We start from the raw sequence: 21346 nt of genomic DNA, 5'->3' as shown, positions 1-21346 counted from the left end.
AATCCAGGATTAATTGTGTCCTTGAAAATGAACTGAAAGAACCTGCCTGTGTTTCTCTTTGATTCTAAATCCCCAATCGGCCTGTGATCATCAATATATTCCACGAGTTAGAGTAAGTGTGGTGTAGACGTTTGTCTAAGATGCTGTTTGTGTAATCTTTGGTTTGAATCTGTTCCCGGTCGTCATTCCTCTTTGTGGAATAAAAGCAAACAACCATTAGTGACGAGCTTAGACGTCTTTACTCATTACTTTGTGTTTGTAGAGTTATCGACAGGACAACTTGAATTCCATTCAGCTGCTCCAACCTTTATACACTCCTGCTTAACAACAGGAATGTAGAAAAGCCAAATATGTCCCTGGCTTTTTAAAGTTATTGGGTTTTGTCTTCAGTTCCCTACTCTTCTATTCTCTAAACATTAAGACAACTGGCTGATAATCGATCGAAAACATGAAAATAATTCGAACACGGCCACAACAAGTGAACAAATTACCATTAAATCTGCTGATCATCATCACAACAACAAAAATAAAGTCAAAAGCAGCTCAGCGACGAATCCGCACAGTCACAGTGTCGCCTCCAGCTCTGTGTGGAAGCTCGTACCTGCCTGGAGGAAAGATCTGCTCTCCCAGGCTTCACGCCTCCTTCCACGCCGCCGTCACCTCCTGCTCTGCTCCGGCTCCTGGCAGCAGCATGAGGCCGGGCAGCCTCAACAACCCTCTGAACAAACACCACCTCCCATCACAGGGGTGTGTGTGTGTGTGTGTGTGTGTGTGTGTGTGTGTGTGTGTGTGTGTGTGTGTGTGTGTGTGTGTGTGTGTGTGAGAGAGAGAGAGAATGAAAAACCGAGCGAGAGGGAGGGAGTGTGACCGTGGGCTCTGAGTCTGAAGCAGAAAATGACAGAACACTGAAACTGAGGCTGATATTTTTAAATCGAAGTTGCTGACAGACAATCTTACGCAACAACTCTTTGTATTTGACTGTTTTTTCATGTCAAAATACTTCAGAAAGCAGTTAGTGATTCAAATGGAAATGAGGTAGACGCCTCCCAGCCTAACCTTTCCCAGGATTCATTGCACTTCCCTGACTAACGACGCCGCCAAGCTTTGAGGCGACTCATGCTTGAGCATCATGCTTTAACTCAACCGAGCAGCTAATAGTGCACATGTTAAAAGACCCACTGCAGCTCAACAAGGACGTCACATGCTGGTGACATCGATCGCAGAGATTCGCTCTCATTTCAGTTCAGCCTTAGCCGTCTACGTGGACCACAAACACCGCCCCCGTCATGGGCCACGCAGACCGCGTCCTCCAAAGTAGGTGACCTACAGTTTGAGCCTTTGTTTTGTCTTTGTTCTCTGAGTTTGGCTAAATGTGTCAGCTCCACCAGGGCCGAACAGTCCTGCACGTGATCGTCTAGTTCTCAGAGAAATACACAAGAGAAAGAAGGAAGTGGCCTGATAACATAAATTATATAAGTGTCATAAAACACAGCTAAATGTAAGGGGTTCTTCCCAGGCCGCTTATATGTCATTCTCAATATGTTGCAACTGTAACTGACTGTAGTGTCACTAAGGTAACTAACTGACTGTAACTGACTGTAACTAACTGACTGTAGTGTAACTGACTGTAGTACTGAGTGTAACTGAACTGACTGTAGTGTCACTGACTGTAACTAACTGACTGTAACTAACTGACTGTAGTGTCACGACTGTAGTGTCACTGACTGTAGTGTCACTGACTGTAATAACTGACTGTAACTGACTGTAGTGTAACTGACTGTAACTAACTGATGTAACTGACTGACTGTAGTGTCACTGACTGTAACTAACTGACTGTAACTGACTGTAGTGTAACTGACTGTAGTGTAACTGACTATGGTGTAACTGACTGTACTTACTGTAGTATAACTGTAGTGTAACTGACTGTAGTGTAACTGACTGTAACTAACTGACTGTAACTGACTGTAGTGTCACTGACTGTAGTGTAACTGACTGTAGTTACTGCAGTGTAACTGTCTGACTAACTGACTGTAACTGACTGTAGTGTTACAGACTCTAGTGTAACTGACTGTAGTTACTCAGTGTAACTGACTGTAACTAACTGACTGTAGTGTAACACAGAGTCTCTGTCATTTGACTTTGTGAAAGTTGTGTCTTGTGGAATCCGGTCACGTCACATGGTTGTGAGACAACGTGTCGCATCAGTATGTGTGTGTGTGTTTGTGTGTGTGTATCTATATGTAACTAAATCTGTCAGCATCTGCCCACACAACCCACACACACACACACACACACACACACACACACACACACACACACACACACACACACACACACACACACACACACACACACACACACACACACACACACACACACACACACACACACACCTTCACTCTGTCAGCAGGTTTCACATATAGCAGCTCCCAGCTTCCTGCAGAACTTTGACATTGACCTGACTCATTCCCTGCGGAGGTTTCAAAGTCTCCGAGAGGAACCTGTTTTCACCGCTTGCTGAAGGAAAGTGATGCAGCAGTATCGACACACACATACATGCAAACACGTCGACTTTTCGACAAATGACAACAGTTGTATACGGGACAAACACGACTATCACCTCATGGCTCAGTCTGCGTCCGAGTTGTGTTAGATTAGTGTTTCTGTTTCTGATTCTGCCTGTAGACTTTATTCCGTCGTATAAAAAGTACACGAACCCAGAAAAGGGGAACGTGGCTGCTCCACCTTGATGCCGTCTGCGGAGGAAGTCCCGAAAACGTAGAAGTATGGATGTAGCCACAGAGCGAGAGAGCGAGGATATGTTAAACTACGGCAAAGGTGAGATAACGAGGAGTGTTCTTGATGGAACCATGGCAGGATCCGTATGAAAGAAGCTTCTGTTGACCGAGGCTCAGCAGCTTTCTGTGTCTGTGTTCTGAGAAATAAAGAGTTTGGAGTTGTTCTTTGGTTGCTTGGAAACAGAAACCGTGATCGCTCGGTTGTTTACAGTCGCCCATGTGATGGACGGAGTTTTTCACCAGCTGACAAAACTGGGGATTTCTCTCTCTTCCGCCTCTCACACACACACACACACACACACACACACACACACACACACACACACACACACACACACACACACACACACACACACACACACACACACACACACACACACACACACACACACAGAAAGTACCTCTCCCTTTGATCAAACACGAACCAAACTGTTGAGCTTACCTGCATAAAGCTTCACCATCTACAGGACGACGAAAACAAAAATCTACATCCATCGACAGCCCGGTCTGAATCAGAGATCTTCTCTCCTGACAGAGTCACACTACACAGACACCAGTGACTGGGAGCTCTCTGGTGAAGTGGTGGGTGTGTTCTGATCAGGTAAAGAAAAAAAATATTTACATAGCATGTGGAGGTTTTTAAATGACGCTGCCGCACCAGAGGGTAAATCAGGGACTGTCAGACATCAGCTGTTTTGATTTTGATTCAAATCATTAGTAGTGCTTGTTGAAGTTTCCCCCGAACGTGGACGAGACCCCGTGTGTTTCTTTGTGTGTCTGTGTGTGTGTGGCATCCTGTGTGGTTTCAGCAGCTAAGTGTCACATCAACACCCGGTGCTCAGGACTGACCGGGTGGTAGAGGAACGACCCGATGATGGGGGGGTCGGTTTCACGAGGATGTGACAGTTGTAAAAACAGCCGCTCTCCTGGGCCTGGCTACCCACAATGCTCCTCTGCTGGCGACGGTTTATTCCACTGATGGAGCTTATTTCCATGTTTACTCATTTAGAGACAGAGGTTAAGTTAACTGCTGGTAATGGGCAGCAGCTTTACCGAGGTTTGAGAGCAATGAAATCAAGTGGAGTAAAGTGGTCTCTCGCACTCAGCTGCCCACTGCACTCTCAGGACCCCCGTGTGTGTTTGTGTGTGTGTGTGTGTGTGTTTGTTTTGACTGTACGACAAAACACAAAGCAGACATTTGCATAATGACTGCGGCTGCACCTGCCCTTAGTGCCGCCTGACTGCCTCGGATTCTGCTTTTAAGCTGACAGATTTACTGAGATTCTACGCAGCGATACACACACACACACACACACACACACACACACACACACACACACACACACACACACACACACACACACACACACACACACACACACACACACACACACCGCAACATCTGAGCTTATCCATTCAAAATAAAAGCAGATTTTGATTTTCCGTTATCCATAAACCATACGACACTGCTTCAATCCACGTTATAAAAATAAGCAAAATTAGCTTTTGATTTGCTTGTGCAGAGTTTTGCAGACGACAGAGGAGCTGGATGGAAGAGAGCTCACACAGGACTGACAACAGCACAACACAACCACAGAGACCACAGACGCCCGGACCTCTGAGACCAGAGAGCTCAACGTACTCAATTACAGGCGAGCAGCGAGTGGGGGGGGGGGTGGGGCGGGGACCTCCGCTGAGGGAGAGGCCTGGTTCATAATGAGTGGGGCAGAGGGAGGAGACATTTTTAACTGGGACTTAGTGTAAACAGTCAAAAGAGGAAAAATATATAGCAAATAAACAATGTAAACATATATGTAGATGTATAGATTCTTAGAAATACAAATTTAAGTTTAGGTTTTTCAGTATCACAATGTGTCGCTTGTTAACGAGCTGTACGTTAGATCAACATACCATGGGAGAGAGGGAGGGCCGGGGGGGATATCTACACAATGTGTGATTTATTTCTGCACTATGTTGATTGATGACTAGAAAGAGATTCCTCATCACTACAGGATCCCAGCAAAAACTACTGACTTCATAATAAAGAGTTAATAATTATATAAGAATCCTGTTATAGGTTTTCTCTGCTTCGGCTCTGGTTTTAAAAAACAGCTTCTCACAAAAACAAAAAAAAAAGGGAATAGTTAACGAGACTAAACATCGTGATGATGAACAGAGCCGGAGACACTTCCACATTATTATTCTATCAGTGGAACATGAGGCAGCTCGGTGGTGATAACTGAATTGTCTTTTAATAGAACAACAACCCACAGGCTGTAAATTAGCTCCCAGTAAATTAGAAATACAGTAAAAGTTAAACAGAGAAACCTCAACAGGCATTAAGTGCTCGTCTCCTGCTCTTTGCTTTGGCAGCAGAAACAATCCCGCGTTTCTTTTAGGTTTTCTTATGCACTTCACATTTTCAAAATCCTCACTAAAGGTTGTGCTGTTATTTTGAGCTGTGAGTGTTTGTACTACCTATTCAGGGTTTTGTGGTTCTGCTGCATGTATTCACACCTCCCTGAATATACCTTTCTGATGTTGCTATTTTAAGATTTTCCCATGGGTGTCTGGTTGTGTACTTTGTTCTGATGAAGTCACGTGTAAATACAAAAACTGTGCGTCTTTCGGACAGGAAACCCAAGAGTTAAAGAAGCTGTGTCATCCAGGACGACCAGGAGAGAGTCGGACTACATGCAGGCTGCGGCTCCGTGCTGTTTTAACACAGATACGAGAAACTGAGAACAAATCCTGGCTCTGAGGCTTTTGTTATTTAAAAGAGAGGGGAATTCTCTAAAAGTGTTAAATCAGCAAAACGTAAAAAGACTAAAAACATTGAACGAGGGTTCAGGGATCAGCTGTGCTTCAGTTGTTAGCCACGGGTGTGTGTGTCCCGCTCTGTCTCTCCGGTGCTCTGAGAGGCCTCGGTAGTCTGCTCGGTGGCCACAAATAGCCCCTCAGCTGGCACACTGGCCCAATTTATGACCCGTCACATTCAGCGGAGGGCAGCCCTGTCTCGGGGCCGGCGGTTCAATTCCCACTGAGAACACAGAACTGCGAGAGCACCTGAGATCCCACCAGCATCGCCCGGGAAGAAAAACGCCCACTCACATACTGTACCAGCCGAATGTCACCGTACACAACGACACACACATCCCGACTGTAAACATTTTCTTTGTCATCAGAGCTGAAGCTCCCTGCCCGCTTTCACTCTCTTTCCGTCTGCAAGTGAAATAAGACGAGGCCCCAAAAACCAAAGCCTGTGGTGCTTTCAACTGAGAGCCAACTGCCAGAGGTCTGAGCCAGAGGTTTCACTAACGGCAGCCCGCAAACCACAAGAGTAAAAATAAATGAACTAACCATCCCCATCTACAACTATCACCAGTGACTTCTGCACTGCCGACCGACCGAGGGGGGGAGGGGGGGCGGCATGAGGACGTGTTTTACTTCACACAGGCGTAAACTTCACAACGTTCTGCCAAAACAAGCTCGGGAGGTCACTTACCATCTGAGAGCGGCTCTTGGGGCAGCCATTGATGTCATCGATCTTCTCATTGGCTGAGGAGGAACAAAAAAGAAGAGACAGAGACAGAGACAGAAAACGCTCGTCAGCTGTGTTTGGTTCAGTTAGATCCTCTCTTTTGTTTCCAGTGGAGATCCCAGTGAGTGGGTGTGTGTGTCCAGACAGTTTCTGGCCGAGTGAGGAGAGCTGAGGTGTTCATGCCGGTAACTCTGACCCCCCCCCCCACTTTCCTCCCACTGAGACATGAAACACTATCTAGTCACAGCAAATGGGAACGGGGGCCGCTGGGGGCCCGACCAGCATGGGAGTGTCGGGCTGCTGCTTTACAAAGGGGGCGTGTGTGTGTGTGTGTGTGTGTGTGTGTGTGTGTGTGTGTGTGTGTGTGTGTGTGTGTGTGTGTGTGTGGTGTCAGGGATTCCTCCCGTCCATTAGAGGCCCGGCCCACAGCAGCTGAGACACTGCCGCCCGGCTCACAGCTGACAACTGTGCCAAGCACAGCCTCCTGCATCAGGAGGCACGGTGGGGCCCACAGCGCAGCTCCACCTCAGGACCACATATCATCTACAACCCCTGCATCCTGTGCTGAATAAAATAATGGCACAGAATCTGCATATTTCAATCAATCAATGATTTAATCATGTTCATAATTTTTGAATATTCTTATTTAAAAAATGTAGAATCTATCTTTTCAATGTAAACGAAATGAAAAACTTTGTCCAGAAAAACATCTGATAGAAGATACGTCTAACTTTTCTTCCTCAGCTTTTCTTTAGTTTAATAATTGATTTCTCATAATGAAAACTCAAATTTGGCCGAGATGAAACGTTTATTTGCTGGAAACAACCAACAAAGAGATGCAGTGGTAGTTTATGTTAAAGGTGAAAAGAGGACATCTAAGAAAGTCCACTTACTCTGTCCTGCGTATAAAACTAATCCTCGTCTACTTACTGAAATAACATTTTAGAGGTTTCAATCAGCCTTAGCAAACGTTGGTTTTAAAAAGCTGTATCATCATGACTGAATATATTTGACAAACATAGCAAATAGAATTCTACGCTTTGTATAAATAGCCTAAACAAACATAATTAAATCATGAAGGATTGAACACTACTACTGTTGGCTGTGATTTGTGTGCTTCCTGACATAAAATACACACTGTGGTGAGTGACACCCACAAGAGACGGCCACTCTGTAATTGTGAGACACACAATTAAAACATCCGCACAGAATAAATGTTCCCGAAATAAAAATAAACAATGACCAGACATAATTTGTCTGGTTACAGCGCGGCAGTCGGACGAGATGAAGACGGGACTCAAGTGTCACGAGACAAAACACAATATATGATTTGGCTGAAATTAGCTGGAAACATTCATCTCAGAACTTCACGAGCTTTTCCTTTTCCTGACCTTTGGTATAAGTCGGTCGAATGTATAAACAGGCGCCGTATCCGATCTGGTCCTTGTCCCAGTGAGGCTGCTCTGACACCAGCCGGCCGCTGCTCCGGTTTCACCAGCGAAACGTGAAATGTGCGGTGTGAGGTTTCTCCGTGTGGACGGGAGGCGGCAGAACAGAACAGGTGAGCGGACGGTTCTGTTTGTGTTGTTTGAACCAGAGCGGTCAGCTGTCAGAGCGGATGCACTGTGTGAATACTGTGCTCGGACTAGATACTGTGTGTTAGAGAAGGAGCTGGATGATGCTGTGGAACATTTTCAGCCACAGGAACATTTTTCATAAACCTTTTTTCAAGAAATGAAAGTACCTGAACCCTGTATTTTAGTTCTGGAACAATCAGGTTACAAATCGCCTGCCAGAAAGATAGACATGCTTCATAATGGTTCCATATCAACCCTCTGAAAACGGCCCCTAACTGTCCAGGGGACAATCGTCCTGTTTAAATCTATCTAGAAAAGAAACTACAATCATTAACATTATTTATTTTTGCAGCAGAAAGCTAACGTCTCTGTTAGCTTCCCTCCAACTCATAACGTTGTGTAGTCGTGATGACGTTATTAAAGAAGATAATCGCAGGAGATGAGCAGGAAAATGCAGATAGTTCACATAACTTGTACTTTCATGTGACTGTGTATAGAAATCTTTTGGATCAATATATCACATCTGTTTATTTAGCAAAATGTCAGAGCACCAGTTCAGTTGAATCACAAGAATTAAAAGAAAACATTCAGCAGATGCTTTGAGGACACGTGGATATTTCTGGTATTTTCAGTCTTTTCTTTTTTTCAAATATCAAAGTAAGTTAACTTAATGAATCACTTGTTTGAAAACGTCTCACACAGGAAGTATACAATCTGAGTGAGAAACTCCGGGTAAGAGAGCGAGAGCATCGAGAGGCAGCGACATGCTGAGTCAGCGGTCAGCTGGCGTCGGCCTGCTCCGGCCTCCAGGCAGAAGAACTGACAGAGACAAGATGACAAGAGCGATGACGGCACAGACCAGGGTCAAAAGAACAGAGGGACCGCTCACACTCACAGCTTGCACTCGGCCGACTCTCCTCGTACATCTGCTGTCTCATGAGCTCACTGTACAGTGGAGCTGCTCTTCAAGAATTAGAAAATAACCAATTTAATTTAGAGTCAAGAGACTTAAAAACATTTTAAACTGCATGTTGGTCAAAGTGAAAATGAGACAGTGAATAAAAGATGGGCTGAAATGAATGTAAAGCAGAAACACCATATCATTTAATTTGGTTTCTACAATATGTTTTTTCTTATTGGGTGTTCTTGCAGTTCTACTTCTTGCAAATAGTTTTCAGTAAAAATCACTCAAGTGATACTAAAGCAAATTAATTAAAGTCTAAATCTCACATATCACTAAATACATGTAAGCTTTTCTTAGTGTCTAAATGAGGTAACAACACTTTCTTCTCACACTTCACTCAGAAGTGAAGAGCCAACCTGGAGACGAGGAACTTGAACTCATCCACATATCTGGCAGAAACCATTTCATCTTTAAATAAACTCTTTGCCGGATTGATGTTGAAATTGTTAAATCAGAAGAAAAGCTTGTTTTATGTTGTTCCTGTTTGTAAATGAAGCTTCAGCAGCTTGTCACTCGGATCTTTAAACAAAACTAGATGACATATTTCACATATTTCTTTCAGCCCTCACACGATGAGAGCGAGCTTCCAGATTTTTAAAATCAAACGTGTGATTTCCTTACCTACGACCTGGATAATCTCGGCCAGCAGCACTCCGTCCGTGACGTCTGTTTGCAGGTCCTTGATCAGACGCTTGTTTCCTGACTTGGCGAGGTAATGGTTGGCCCAGTCCGTGTAGATCTGCAGTCAGACACAAACACAACCGTGGCAATCAGTTACGAGCTAACGGAAATAAAATCCAGTCCGGGATACAGGGGTGGGGTGTGGGGGTGTGTGGGGGGGGAAACCCCGTCAGGTCCTCCACGTGTTTCAAACTCCATAAACACTCGAAAACTACAAAAGGTATAAATGGTTGAAGCAAATTTACGACTCTAATAAAATAACAACATGGTTGAATGGGAGCAGAGTAGCCCTCCTTCTTTTGTTGGGGCTCCGATCTGGCACATATCCGCGTGGTATTCAAATTGGGGCCATTGTGTTGAGCCGGGGCATTCATCTCGCAGCGCACGGCGGCTGTTTTCAATGGGCCATGCTGACATCACTCTCTGGGGACAGAAAAGACCCTTCACTGCCTGGGGGGAGGAGAGGAGCGAGGCAGAGCAAGCATCTGAATAATCTGAATAGCTTCCTTCATAATTAGTTGCCAAACTCTCTCTTTTACTGCCTCTCCGGAGGAGTGAGTTTCCATTTTTTAAGGAGATTTTTTTTTTTTTTTTACAAACAGGACACACAGAGGTCGGAAGAGAAGCTGCACAGAACTTTTTCTCCCGCTGAAGAAAGTGTTACGTTTGATAAAATTGATACCTCGTGAGTCTGCAGCTTTGTGAGGTTTTTTTTGCACAAACTGCTGAGAGTGTTTGAAAAGTGCAACTTCAGAAGAGAAGCCCCGCAGAGACGTGTGCGACAGCTCAGCTAAATAAAGACACTTCTCCCTGCGCGCCTCACTCTCGCTGTCACACACAAACGCAGGAGCTGTTACTGTACGACCGTCTGGTGCAGAGATGACAGGGGAGAGAGAATCAGGACGTTTAAGTAACTGGGTTACTGTCGGCTTTCTGCTGTAATGTCATTCCCTCAAGAAATGTGACTTAATCGGATAAAGGACGAGATAAACCTGAGATTAACCTGAGATAAACCTGAGATAAACCTGAGATAAACCTGAGATAAACCTGAGATAAACCTGAGATTAACCTGAGACAAACCTGAGATAAACCTGAGATAAACCTGAGATTAACCTGAGCTAAACCTGAGCTAAACCTGAGCTAAACCTGAGATTAACCTGAGATAAACCTGAGATAAACCTGAGATAAACCTGAGATAAACCTGAGATAAACCTGAGATAAACCTGAGATAAACCTGATTTCCCTGCAACATTTCTCCTTAAAAAAGCAGATTACTACACACGTTACCAGGCTGCAGATTGTTCTGATTGTTTACCTACACGTGCATGAAGACAAAGAGCAGCTGTGACAGCAGGATAAAACAAAAACTCGTTCCTTCCAGCTGAAACCATCGATTGTAGATAAAACAGCTACTAAAGCTAACCAGAGCTATTCGGATGTTTAGGGGAGAAACTGTAATGTCAATAGATGAGTCAAATGCTTGAGCTCTTTTCAGACTCTGGACATGACGTATAAATTCTGCTGCAGAAAGCTCAGTGTTTTTGTTTACACGTCCACACCAGCGTTGGCCCTTGACACCGAAAGCTCTTGAATCTTGTTTCTTGTCCAAGTTGACATATTTGTACGGTTCCTCTTTATTTGTTTTCTTCCATTTCCCTGCTCTACTCTCACAGGGACTCACTCTGATGTTTTCAAGACATTTTTGGTGCTGCAGCTAAAGTTCCGGATCAGCTGACTCGGACATTTCTGTTCTGACATTCAGCCTCCTGAAGGAGAGTGTCCAAACCGTAGTGCACGTTTGAAAGCAGCTTTACTCACAAGTTTGATCTCTCCCAGTTCCCCGAGTGGAAACTAGAATATCAGCCTCTCTGTCTCTTTACTGTGAAACTCAAGAGCATCCATTAGCACCGAATGAGCGCACACACAGCACCGTTGAGGTCGAGCCTGCGCTGAAAACCCGACACACAACATGTGTGTCGGGTGTGTGGCACGGTTGTGACCCTTGTTTCTTTGTGTTTTGCACCGTAAACAGACCTTGAGCTTTCCTGACACGCCACTCATCGGATGAATCACCGTCTCTCATGACGACTTACAACAGGTGGGAGCGCTTCAAAGACGCACACTCGTCTTCACGCAACGAGGTGCGCGCGAGTACACGACCACACACTGAACACAAAGAGCCTCGGAGCTGCGTAGCCAAACACAAATGCACAGTTGAGAAACGGAGTCCTGAGTGACACACGGAGCTTAAGAAAGCCTTTCAGCAGCGGGATTAGACTCCGAGCTTTCAGTTCACACACTCAGCTGCTCATGCGGAACAGGAAGTGCAGTGCCGAGGAGCTTTTGTGTGCGTGTGGAGGTTTTTCTTTGATGTAGTTTCGGGGCAGGTAAATTGAGGGGTTGGAGTGTAATTAAAAACGAGGTGAAATGGGCAGCTGTCAGTCACAGTGGTGGAAAACGTGGAGGGGGGGAGGGGGCTAATAGCCTCAGGGGGTCGTGAGGGGAAAGACAAGGAGGAGTCACAAGGTAATTTTAAAACCTGAGAATTGAACTTTTCAAAACTTTGTGCAGAAATATTAAGCAACAGAAAATAGAAATACTAATTTACAAACTCGATATATACTTTACTCAGCAGAAATACTAATTTAAAACTGCTTTCAGACATGAACTAAACTTGGAAAGACGAGAGTTGAGAGCTTTTGGCGATAAGAGGCAACGAGAATGAACTCCTTGTCACCACAACGATAAATAACTGGAACCACGTTCCACCAGTCACATGCACAGGCCTCGGAACATTAAGAACATTAATCTGGATCAAGTGTTTGAACCACAGATTTATTGGAGCTTCTTTGATCCGAAAGGAAGAAGATCAAGTGGGTGGTGATGAGAAGTGACAGAGGTTTTAATAATCTGCACGGCCACTGGAGAAGAGTAGTATTGACTCTGTGTGTTATCAACCTGCAGCTCACAGGGAACCACTCTGCATATTGAACAGAAAATATAATCAAATCTCCCCCCGGGTTTCAAACAACTGATGAATTTATGTTGTCACTAAATCAGAAGTTGAGCCAATTGACTGGATAAGAGGGAGGCATTGTTATTAGTAACAGAGAAGTGTAGATTTGATTTCTGTCCATTCACGAGTGTATCGATCCTGAATAATGTTTTTGTACCCAATGAAATATGTCGACAGCAATCTTCATAAGCAGATTCTTCTCCTTCCCATGATCAATCTGTGATCAGATATTTCCGACAGCATCGAGAAAAGTTAGCTTCCCTTTCAGCTTCGGCTGATTTCGCTAAATGAAAACATGTTCTGTGTATAAACAGGCTTTGATTCCTCAAAATGAGGAACTGGTTAAAAGTATTGAAACTCAAACAATATAACAATTCTTCGGTTCGCCGACTGTTTGAATAGATGCAGCTTTACTGTATAAACTATCTTTAATAACCCTACAGCCTCAATGCATGATGGGAGAGTCATCACGCCTGTGGCTCTGTGACGCTGGACACAGGCACAGCAGCTTAGTTGGACAAGTCCACACCAAACACAGTGTATCAGAAAATGAGGGAATAGTCAGTTTTGCAGGTAAACCAGAAATTGGACACACGCAGAGTCTTCTGTGTTCAGCCTCTGGGAAACGTGAATCCATGGAAATATCAACCAGCTGCTGTCGCTAGATGATCTGAAGTCAGGGGATGACCAGAGACTGTGGGATTTATTCTGGACACCAAGACATTTGGACCAAATCCCATTGCAAAGTGCTGGAAGTAAAATGTTGTGTTTTGAACGTCTATACACGTCATCTTCAGATCATGACACATTTAGATATGATGAAAAGGTCTTTATTAATACGCCTACACATTACGTTGTCTTGGCATATTAATACAACCTTCCTCTCCAGTGCCCGACACATCCATCAACACAGTGATGGGTCTGTTAACAGTCTGATGCACGGAGACATTTCTCAAGAGGGAAAATCCCTTTCGTTCTCAGTAACCTCTGAGGAACAGGGGTCTTTTTTAGGATCTGTAAATTGGTTGTGGAGTCGGAGACATTCCCGTCACCAAAGAGAGCAACGTGACACTGAGTCACTCACGGTGTCAGGGCCTTATGGAAAGTGTCGTATGTGGCCCCATCCAGTCTTTTGACGTCCTGCTTTGGGAATTTGTCACCTGACATGAACAAAATGTTGAATCCCATTTAGCTTTAACGCCGACCCGTTTTGTGTTTCATAGTTAGATCGTTCTGGTTTTATTTATAAAGCATGATTTATATTCATTTATCATCTTGTGTGGACCACAAGAACACAAGGAAACATTTTACCAATCAGGTTTAACTTTGTTTATCTAGAATCTTAAGGCCCTACAGTCCCTTTAATTCCAATCAAGCTGCGGCAAACTTCACATACTTATAGAAATCAGGTCCCTAAAGGGCCTGATTGCTTTTTTCATCAAGATCCACGAATTATTCCATGAGAAAACGCTGAAAATGGTGAAAGAAAGATTCAGATCGGCACCAAATTTTGAGTTCTTCTCTAAACTCATACAAAATCCTTCCAACAGGTTTCACAGAAATCCATTCAGAGGTTTTTCTGTAATCTTGCGTATAAACAAAACCAATCAACAATCAAACAGACGGGGGTGAAAACGTATCTGTACAATTCCACTATCTTAGATGTGTAATCCCCTTTTCAACTGTACATATTCTATAAATTATTATCTTATCTTATGGAGGCTAATTGAGATCCAAACACACAAAGGTCAGTAGCCAACTCACTCAAACTCTGCACACACAGAGAAATGAATCTGTGTAAATCTTGACATTTAATCAAACACACTATTCACTCTGTTAATTCACAGGCACACGCTGCCTGGACCCACGTGCAAGTTCACAGCTCTATCAGTTCTTCAGAGCTTGTGACGAGCAGCAGTTGAGTCACTCGCTCAGACAGCTGCAGCTCTTTCTTTCCTCCTCTTCACACAAACACACTAATCTGCTTCACATCCACCCTGCTGCCCTCGGACTGCTGAGTCACCAGGCCGCCGTGCGATGCCTCCAGAAAGGGCATGACGCACAGGGGTCATCCCCACAGCGCTGGGCGGGGGGGGGGGAGGAGGACAAGGGCATCACATCGGGAGCCTTGAGTCTAAGGGGGTGTTTTCTGTTTTTGGCTCAGCTGCAAATGTCACGACCAGTCACGACGGCGGCTGACGATCCAGCAGGAGGAGCCGAGCAGATGTGCTTTTTGATTTGTTGTGGTCGTGCGTTCCTGTTTTGAAGCGTCTGTGAAACTCAGCTGGAGCAAGCGCTTCGTTCTGCTTTGCTCTCTCATCTCTGCTGCTGTTTGCACTGTCACTGTCACTGGAGTGCGAACCCGCTCGCTGAGCAAACGCCGCAGTGATGCTGACGCACACGCCGGCATCATCCGTTACTTTAGAAGAAAAACCACATTAGTTTTTGGGTTAATGTGTGTGATGGTTTATTCATCCTGTGGGTTTTTGAGTTCACTTTGCAAATCTTCTTGCAAATTTAAACTGGAAACAACACTTGTCCCAGTTTCCCATGTTCAAATATTAAAATTGTCAATGTGCACAAATCAAGCTCCTTGCGACTGCTATGAGATTAAGACTCTCCTCGTGTTGTGGATCTGTCCTCAGGCTACTCCACAACTTTTCTAATCTCGTCCGTCAGTGTTAAGTTTCAGGAGCTGGTTGGCTCCACAGCATAGTGGAATATACTAATATTAGATGTTAACTTTATAATCAGCTCCACATGCGAGAAGCTATCCTACAAAATCCCTAAACTCAACAGTATCGTTATTTACTTATCTGTTTGTTAGCAGGATTACACAAAAACTACTGGAGGCCTTTTCTTGAAACCTTGATGAGATATGACCCAGGAAGTAGATTTTATCACTGATCCGGACAAAAGGGCAGTAGAAACAAATCTTAATGAAAAAACTAACATGTGTAGAATGTTAATATTTATGAACAGGTCAGATTTATGTATCTGATCTCAATGCATGTGTATGTAATATGGTGATGAACTGGCCAATCAGCCTGGGTGGAGGTAAGACGATTACTCTTCAATTATTGCCACATTCTTTTGTAATTAACGCAAAAATTGTGTCAAGTTTAGGCAAAATATTTTGGAGAAACAACTGAACCTATTTGCTCAAACCACTGACTGCTCGAGCTCTTTATTTGAATGAAATCACAACTAACATTTTCCACATTACAGCAACAATAGATGAAGCAGCAGCAGGAAACAGCAGCTTCTGTTTTTAGCTTGATGATGAAGATAAATCTTACTTATCCCATGTTCGAGTTTCACAGCTGAACTAAGGCCTGTGAATGTTCTCAACCTGTCGAGGACCATTTAGTCTTTCCACTGAAGTTCAAGCATGAAGATCACAAATCAGAAAATACATTTTTCGCGTGTCCCTGACACCAGGAGCACCTCGGCTCTGCCCATCAGAGCAGGGCGCTCACGTGCAGCGCTTTCCAGACACAATTACGCTGATAACTTCAGGACTATTAGCCTTATTACATTCAGGGTTCAGTTAGCAACCTAAAAAGCTGCTGCGCGTTACACGCCATTATGAGCTAATCTACCGACATGAGCGAGAACTATAAAGAGAACCCAGCAGGACCAAAGCGGCTGTAAAGCGATATCTCTCACGAGAAGCCTTCATACGGAGCCAGGAAGTAAAACAGCTCTCGTTATAATAACTTCAGTAACTGAACTGAGCCCAGAGCTGAGTCTGTGAAAGACAGACGCTGATAACGGAGCTTTCTTCTCCCTTTTCAAAGAAGATCTACCCTCGAACGACGAAGATGAAGATGAAGATGAAGGCGTCTTCCCCTGACCATGTTTGGAACATCCATTCAAGAGGAAGAGCCGAATCTGAACAGTAACCGTTGTCAGGCAAGAACTTTGGAGAACGTCCGCACAATTGGGTCTGGACGTTTTCTGGAATGGACCTCTCAGGTTAATATCCAGAGTTCAATGCATCTGCAAGCATTGGTTCAACTGGTTCGGTTCCACTGGTTTGGTTCACTGGTGCGACTCAGTGTGTCTGTTACCTGCTTCTCTCGGGAAGCTTCTAAAATAATTCCTGGCTGCTCCTGGAGATGTGACTCCACGCCTGACATTTCTATTTCAGGGCTGACCTTTCCTCCGACAACTATTTCTCTTCACAACCACCCCAGTCCACTGGGTCAATGGTTTCCCTCCAGGTTACTCTCTGTCCACGTCAAAGTTGTAGTCAGGTTTTTAAACTTTTAAAAAATGACCACGAGGTAAATATCGTCTTATTTCCTCGACAGGTGGGCAGCCCCCTCTTACCATTTTGTAGTTTTCGCAGGAGAAGCGGCTGTAGCTCCGGGCCGGCACCCTGAGGCCGCTGTACGCCGACATGTCACCTTGACGGAAACAACTAGAAATCCTGAAGGTTATCGCTCTCTCTCTCTATACAGGTGAAGAAGATAACTGTCCGCCGCTCATCTCTGTAACAGCTCAGCGTGTCCGTCTGTCTCCTGGTCTGTGAGGACAGGTCGTGGTTTACTCCTCTGTTACCTCCCTCTCTCTCTCACTTCAGACTCTTCATAGTGAAGCCTCAGACATCCTCACACTGTTTTACCCCCCCCTCGCCCTCTCTCTCTCTCTCTCTCTGGGTGTCATTAACTCTGTCTGTCTGACTCAGTTGCTTCTTCTTCTGCTGCTGCTGCTGGTAGACAGACGGTCGAGCAACGTGAAACCCAGAAACAGGAAGTTTGATTCAATCTCAAGCGATTTATTATTTTACATGACTTCTCAGGCACCACCAAAAGGCTTTTTCTAGCTTCACAGTAGATAATAACCCTCTCACACTCGTTAGCATCGGTCTGCAATGTGAATGGATACAGTCGTCATTCGCTCCCGGGTCAGTGGACCCAGGTTTTTAATCGACTCCGGCTGCGATCAGCAGCGATGGAAAGGAGACATCAGGGTAAACGCACTAGTTTTGCAGGACAGCGAGATGAGAGAGCGCCTCAGTTGTCTGTGAGCTGGAGACGTCCAACACCGGGGGGACAAAACAGAAAGTCAAACTTCTCTCCTGGCAATGGGGAAGGAGTCAATTGCAAAAATCAAAGATCCTTCTTATGCACTGTAATTTTGGTGTAAGAGATATGGAGAAAGGCAGCCAACCACTCTATATAGATATATCTATCCCTCCCCTACAGTTTATCCTTTGAGGGTCGTAGGGGGGGGGGGGCTGAAGCCATGATGCTAAACTCCCTCAACTGTGTCCTGTGCTGTATTTTGTTCCACATAATGAGAAGAGCACAAAGTTTTATCGTACATGTACAGTCGGCCCCTGTTCCCCACACACATGATGGATGACTCACCTGTGTGAGATGTGTGTGTATTGTTGACTGACTGAACACTTTGCAGCACACCTGGTGCTGTACATTAGAAAGGCCCCACACACACACACACACACACACACACACACATAAACATGACACATAAGGTTGACAGCGGAGCTCTCGGATCTCCCTCTCTGAGTTGTACTTCATTATGTCCTCAGGTGATTTAACTTACTTGCTACTTACAGATGAAACCTCACACATGCAGGAGCTGCACAAGCCCACAGTCCAAATGCAGACCTCAGAGCTGCTTCAACAAATAAAACTCAACACACAGAATATGAAAACCTTCATTCACAAGCCTGTCGCACAACATGCAAGCCGAGGTGGGGTAGATTACTTGTTCAGGGCCTGAGGTGAGAGTGAAACGAGGCAATGAGAAGAAGAATCAGACATTTAGCCAAGAACAAAGCATGAAAGTGACACGTTGGAGCTCTGGCTTAACCCGTCTCACTCCAAAAAGACTGGCAGACCGGAAATATTGCTAAAAATAAGAAATAGTACAAATCCGCTCTAAGCTCTGCAGTGTAAACATGGTCAATAATAATAATTTCTGGACCATTATGCATGATGTCTGAACCTAAATATTATTTATTAGGTTTTTTAACAAACGTGCAGCTTCCTAATGTGAAGTTTAACCTTCTTAACAACTGGCATTAGCAGCAGGATACAGAATAAGGCTTAGTAAACACATATTCTGCCTGGTGACCTCCACACCGAGGCTCATCGAGCGCTCTACGCTGCTGCAGGCCGAGGGTGACATGTGGCGACACACCCCCTCTGATCCAGTCTGGGCCGGCAGCAGATGGCTGGTGGGAGAATGATGGATGGACTGATGGACACACATATGCACAGTAATCTAACAGAAGGATGCAGGGAGGGGACGGAGCGGTGCATAGGTGAGACGGGTGAAAGGCAGAAAGCTGGAACGCCCATCAGATAAATAGATGAGGGAAGGGAATCGTCGTCCGCACAGCTCGTCGTCAGACACAGACAGATGGTTTCTGGGAAATCAGTGTCTCTGGTCAGTGTGATATGACGACAGGGGACGGCTCTGCCTGCTGCTGTGGAGCCGTGGACACAAAGACTCCGGCCCTGTGCACCGACTCTGAGATTTTCAGGGCTTGACCACAAACTGAGGGATCCCGGTGGTCCGCTAATCTAACATTGATCTTCTGCCTTAATTCACTAAATTAAGGCGGAGGCAATTTGTCCAGCGCCATCTAGGTTTATCGAAAACCAAAAGTAAACATTGGTGGGGGAGCGAGGGGTGGAGCCTGACTGAGAGCTGGAGGTCAATGCACGCCCACCTACACCTGCCACTTGCACCCATTGTGCGGTACTAGCTGTCAATCACACGACAACCACGTCCCGATGGTGTTCTGTCGTCTATCTGACTCTAGATGGATCATAATTCACTAAATGAACATCAGCTGTGTTGAAGAAGACTTGAAACTAGAGACGGAGACATAAAGTCCTGAGTCAAATGTTTACTGACGCTGTAAATCCAGTGAGAAGGAAAGTCAATGTCTCATAGACTTCTATGGAAACCGAGATATTTCTGGAGAGAATGAAGGTTTCAAACATTTCCGCATTTGCTTCACTTACCGGTTCTGGAGTCTACGTCCATTTTTACGTAAATGAATTTCCCCGATGTTTGGATAAATAAAGTTCTATCTAATCTAATGTCTTATTTTTTGTTTGTTAAAGTTTCTATTGTTCCATCTGCGAGTCCAATCGCTGCCGACCACCATATTGCCCGGAGCTCACATTTACCTCACCTCCTGAGTATAGTCTTCAAGTTGCATGTTCTTCAAATAGTAACCATGTGGAGCCACAAACAAACATTTGCCTACTCCCTAATCTCCACTCATCACCACTGCAGCTGGAGCTGCTGCTGTGTCTTCATGTCGGCCCCCAGCAGGATGCACCAGGATGGTTTCTGGTCTGTGGGGGCCCCTGGAAGCTACTTTCCCACCCTCTGTTCTCTGTAGTACACACACAGGCCTCTCAAGTGGCTTTAACCCGCAGAGAGCTGAAACAGGCCAGCTCTAAATGAGCCCTCATGTCTCTGCTTGCTCTGTGTTTGGCACATGAAAGACGTGCGGCTTCGTGAGGCACAGAGGTCGTATACCAGGCACACGGTCGACAAAACGACTTGGCCAGAGCCCTGCAGTTTAGAGCATGGGAAACAGAGGCCGTCTGCATGCATGGCATATCTTTCAAATTCAAAACTCACACCCAGTAGTGGTGGTTATGTTAATACTTGAGAGCACAACATTTATCCTGAATCTGAAAATGCCCCGACTCGTGAATACAAGACTTCTAAATCCCCTAAATTGATGCATCTGATCAGAACCAACACTGAGAACGTGCAGCCTGATGCACACGAGAGCACATGTGTGTTATTAGAGAGGTTTTAGCTTGTTAGCAGTGCTGTACGAGTGAAGAAGCCACATGCAACAAGAGAACTGATTTCCCTGCGGGGAAAAAAGCTCAGGCAGCTGTTCCTGAAAAACCAGCTCCTCACCCTCCAGGAGCAGAACCAGTTATGGTCTGCACACAGTTATGTCACCTGAAGATGTAGTGGGCTATCAGCTCCGTCCTCGTACTCTACAACATTATTGCTTTTTAATGTAATATAGATCTGTAATTGTTCAATAACTTTAAACTGCACTCTGCAAAGGGGCTGTCACTGTCGTCATCTCTATTTGGGAGCATTAAGGCCAATGTACTTGTAATATCTTCATTACACACTATCAGAATATTTACATTTTTAAGTAATTGAATAATTGAAAAACAAAAAAAGCAGTTGAGTCTGTTGAGCCGGCACACAAGCTGCTCTCAGACCTGCACTGAAGTCCGGACATTATCCTGCTTTTTTCCCAGAGGGGCCGTATGTGAGAACGTAAATGTCCAAGTCAGTTGCTGCGGACATTTTCCAGAACTTTTCCAGCCACTCCCCCCTGGTAAAATGTCCAGAGATGTCCTAGTGAGAGTGGGTGAGAAGATTCAACAGCGAGCGAGTGGACATGTTGATGATGTTTATATCACGCAACAGACGCTAATCACGAGGAACACAAATATCTCGGAATGAGAGAGGGACGTCACACACGTAGAGGACGCCAACGGAAAATGTCAACGAGATGTAAGAGCTTCTGGGGAAAAGAACACTGCATTCAAGTTTCCAGACCTTTTCCAGAGTTAACATCTGAAAACCACCAAAAAGCAACAGAGCAACAGAGACTTAGAGCCACAACACAACACAACACATGACGACGGTGTGAGCCTCAACTAAAATCAATTCCAGTTCCATTCATTCCTCTTTCTGCTCTGTGTGTGGTGGCATGTCCCTCTGAACAGGATTAAC

At 44.9% G+C, this 21346-nt stretch overlaps 1 protein-coding gene across 2 annotated transcripts in view; it reads right to left on the bottom strand.

The window, feature by feature from the left end:
* The window catches only part of nav2a (neuron navigator 2a), a 102336-nt gene that overhangs the window by 68017 nt on the left and 12973 nt on the right, over window positions 1-21346 (bottom strand). For both annotated transcript variants that reach the window (XM_047339473.1, XM_047339472.1), the window contains exons 2-3: window positions 9502-9619; window positions 6304-6356 (exon numbers count right to left, since the gene is read on the bottom strand). In XM_047339473.1, coding sequence (XP_047195429.1) covers window positions 6304-6356; window positions 9502-9619 — 171 coding nt within the window. The remainder of the gene's footprint in view (window positions 1-6303; window positions 6357-9501; window positions 9620-21346) is intronic.

The sequence above is a fragment of the Hippoglossus stenolepis genome, chromosome 1, assembly GCF_022539355.2.
Source record: "Hippoglossus stenolepis isolate QCI-W04-F060 chromosome 1, HSTE1.2, whole genome shotgun sequence".
NCBI classification, from domain to species: Eukaryota; Metazoa; Chordata; class Actinopteri; order Pleuronectiformes; family Pleuronectidae; genus Hippoglossus; species Hippoglossus stenolepis.
Note: the sequence above shows the minus strand (reverse complement) of the source record. Positions and strands in the feature narration are given on the sequence as shown.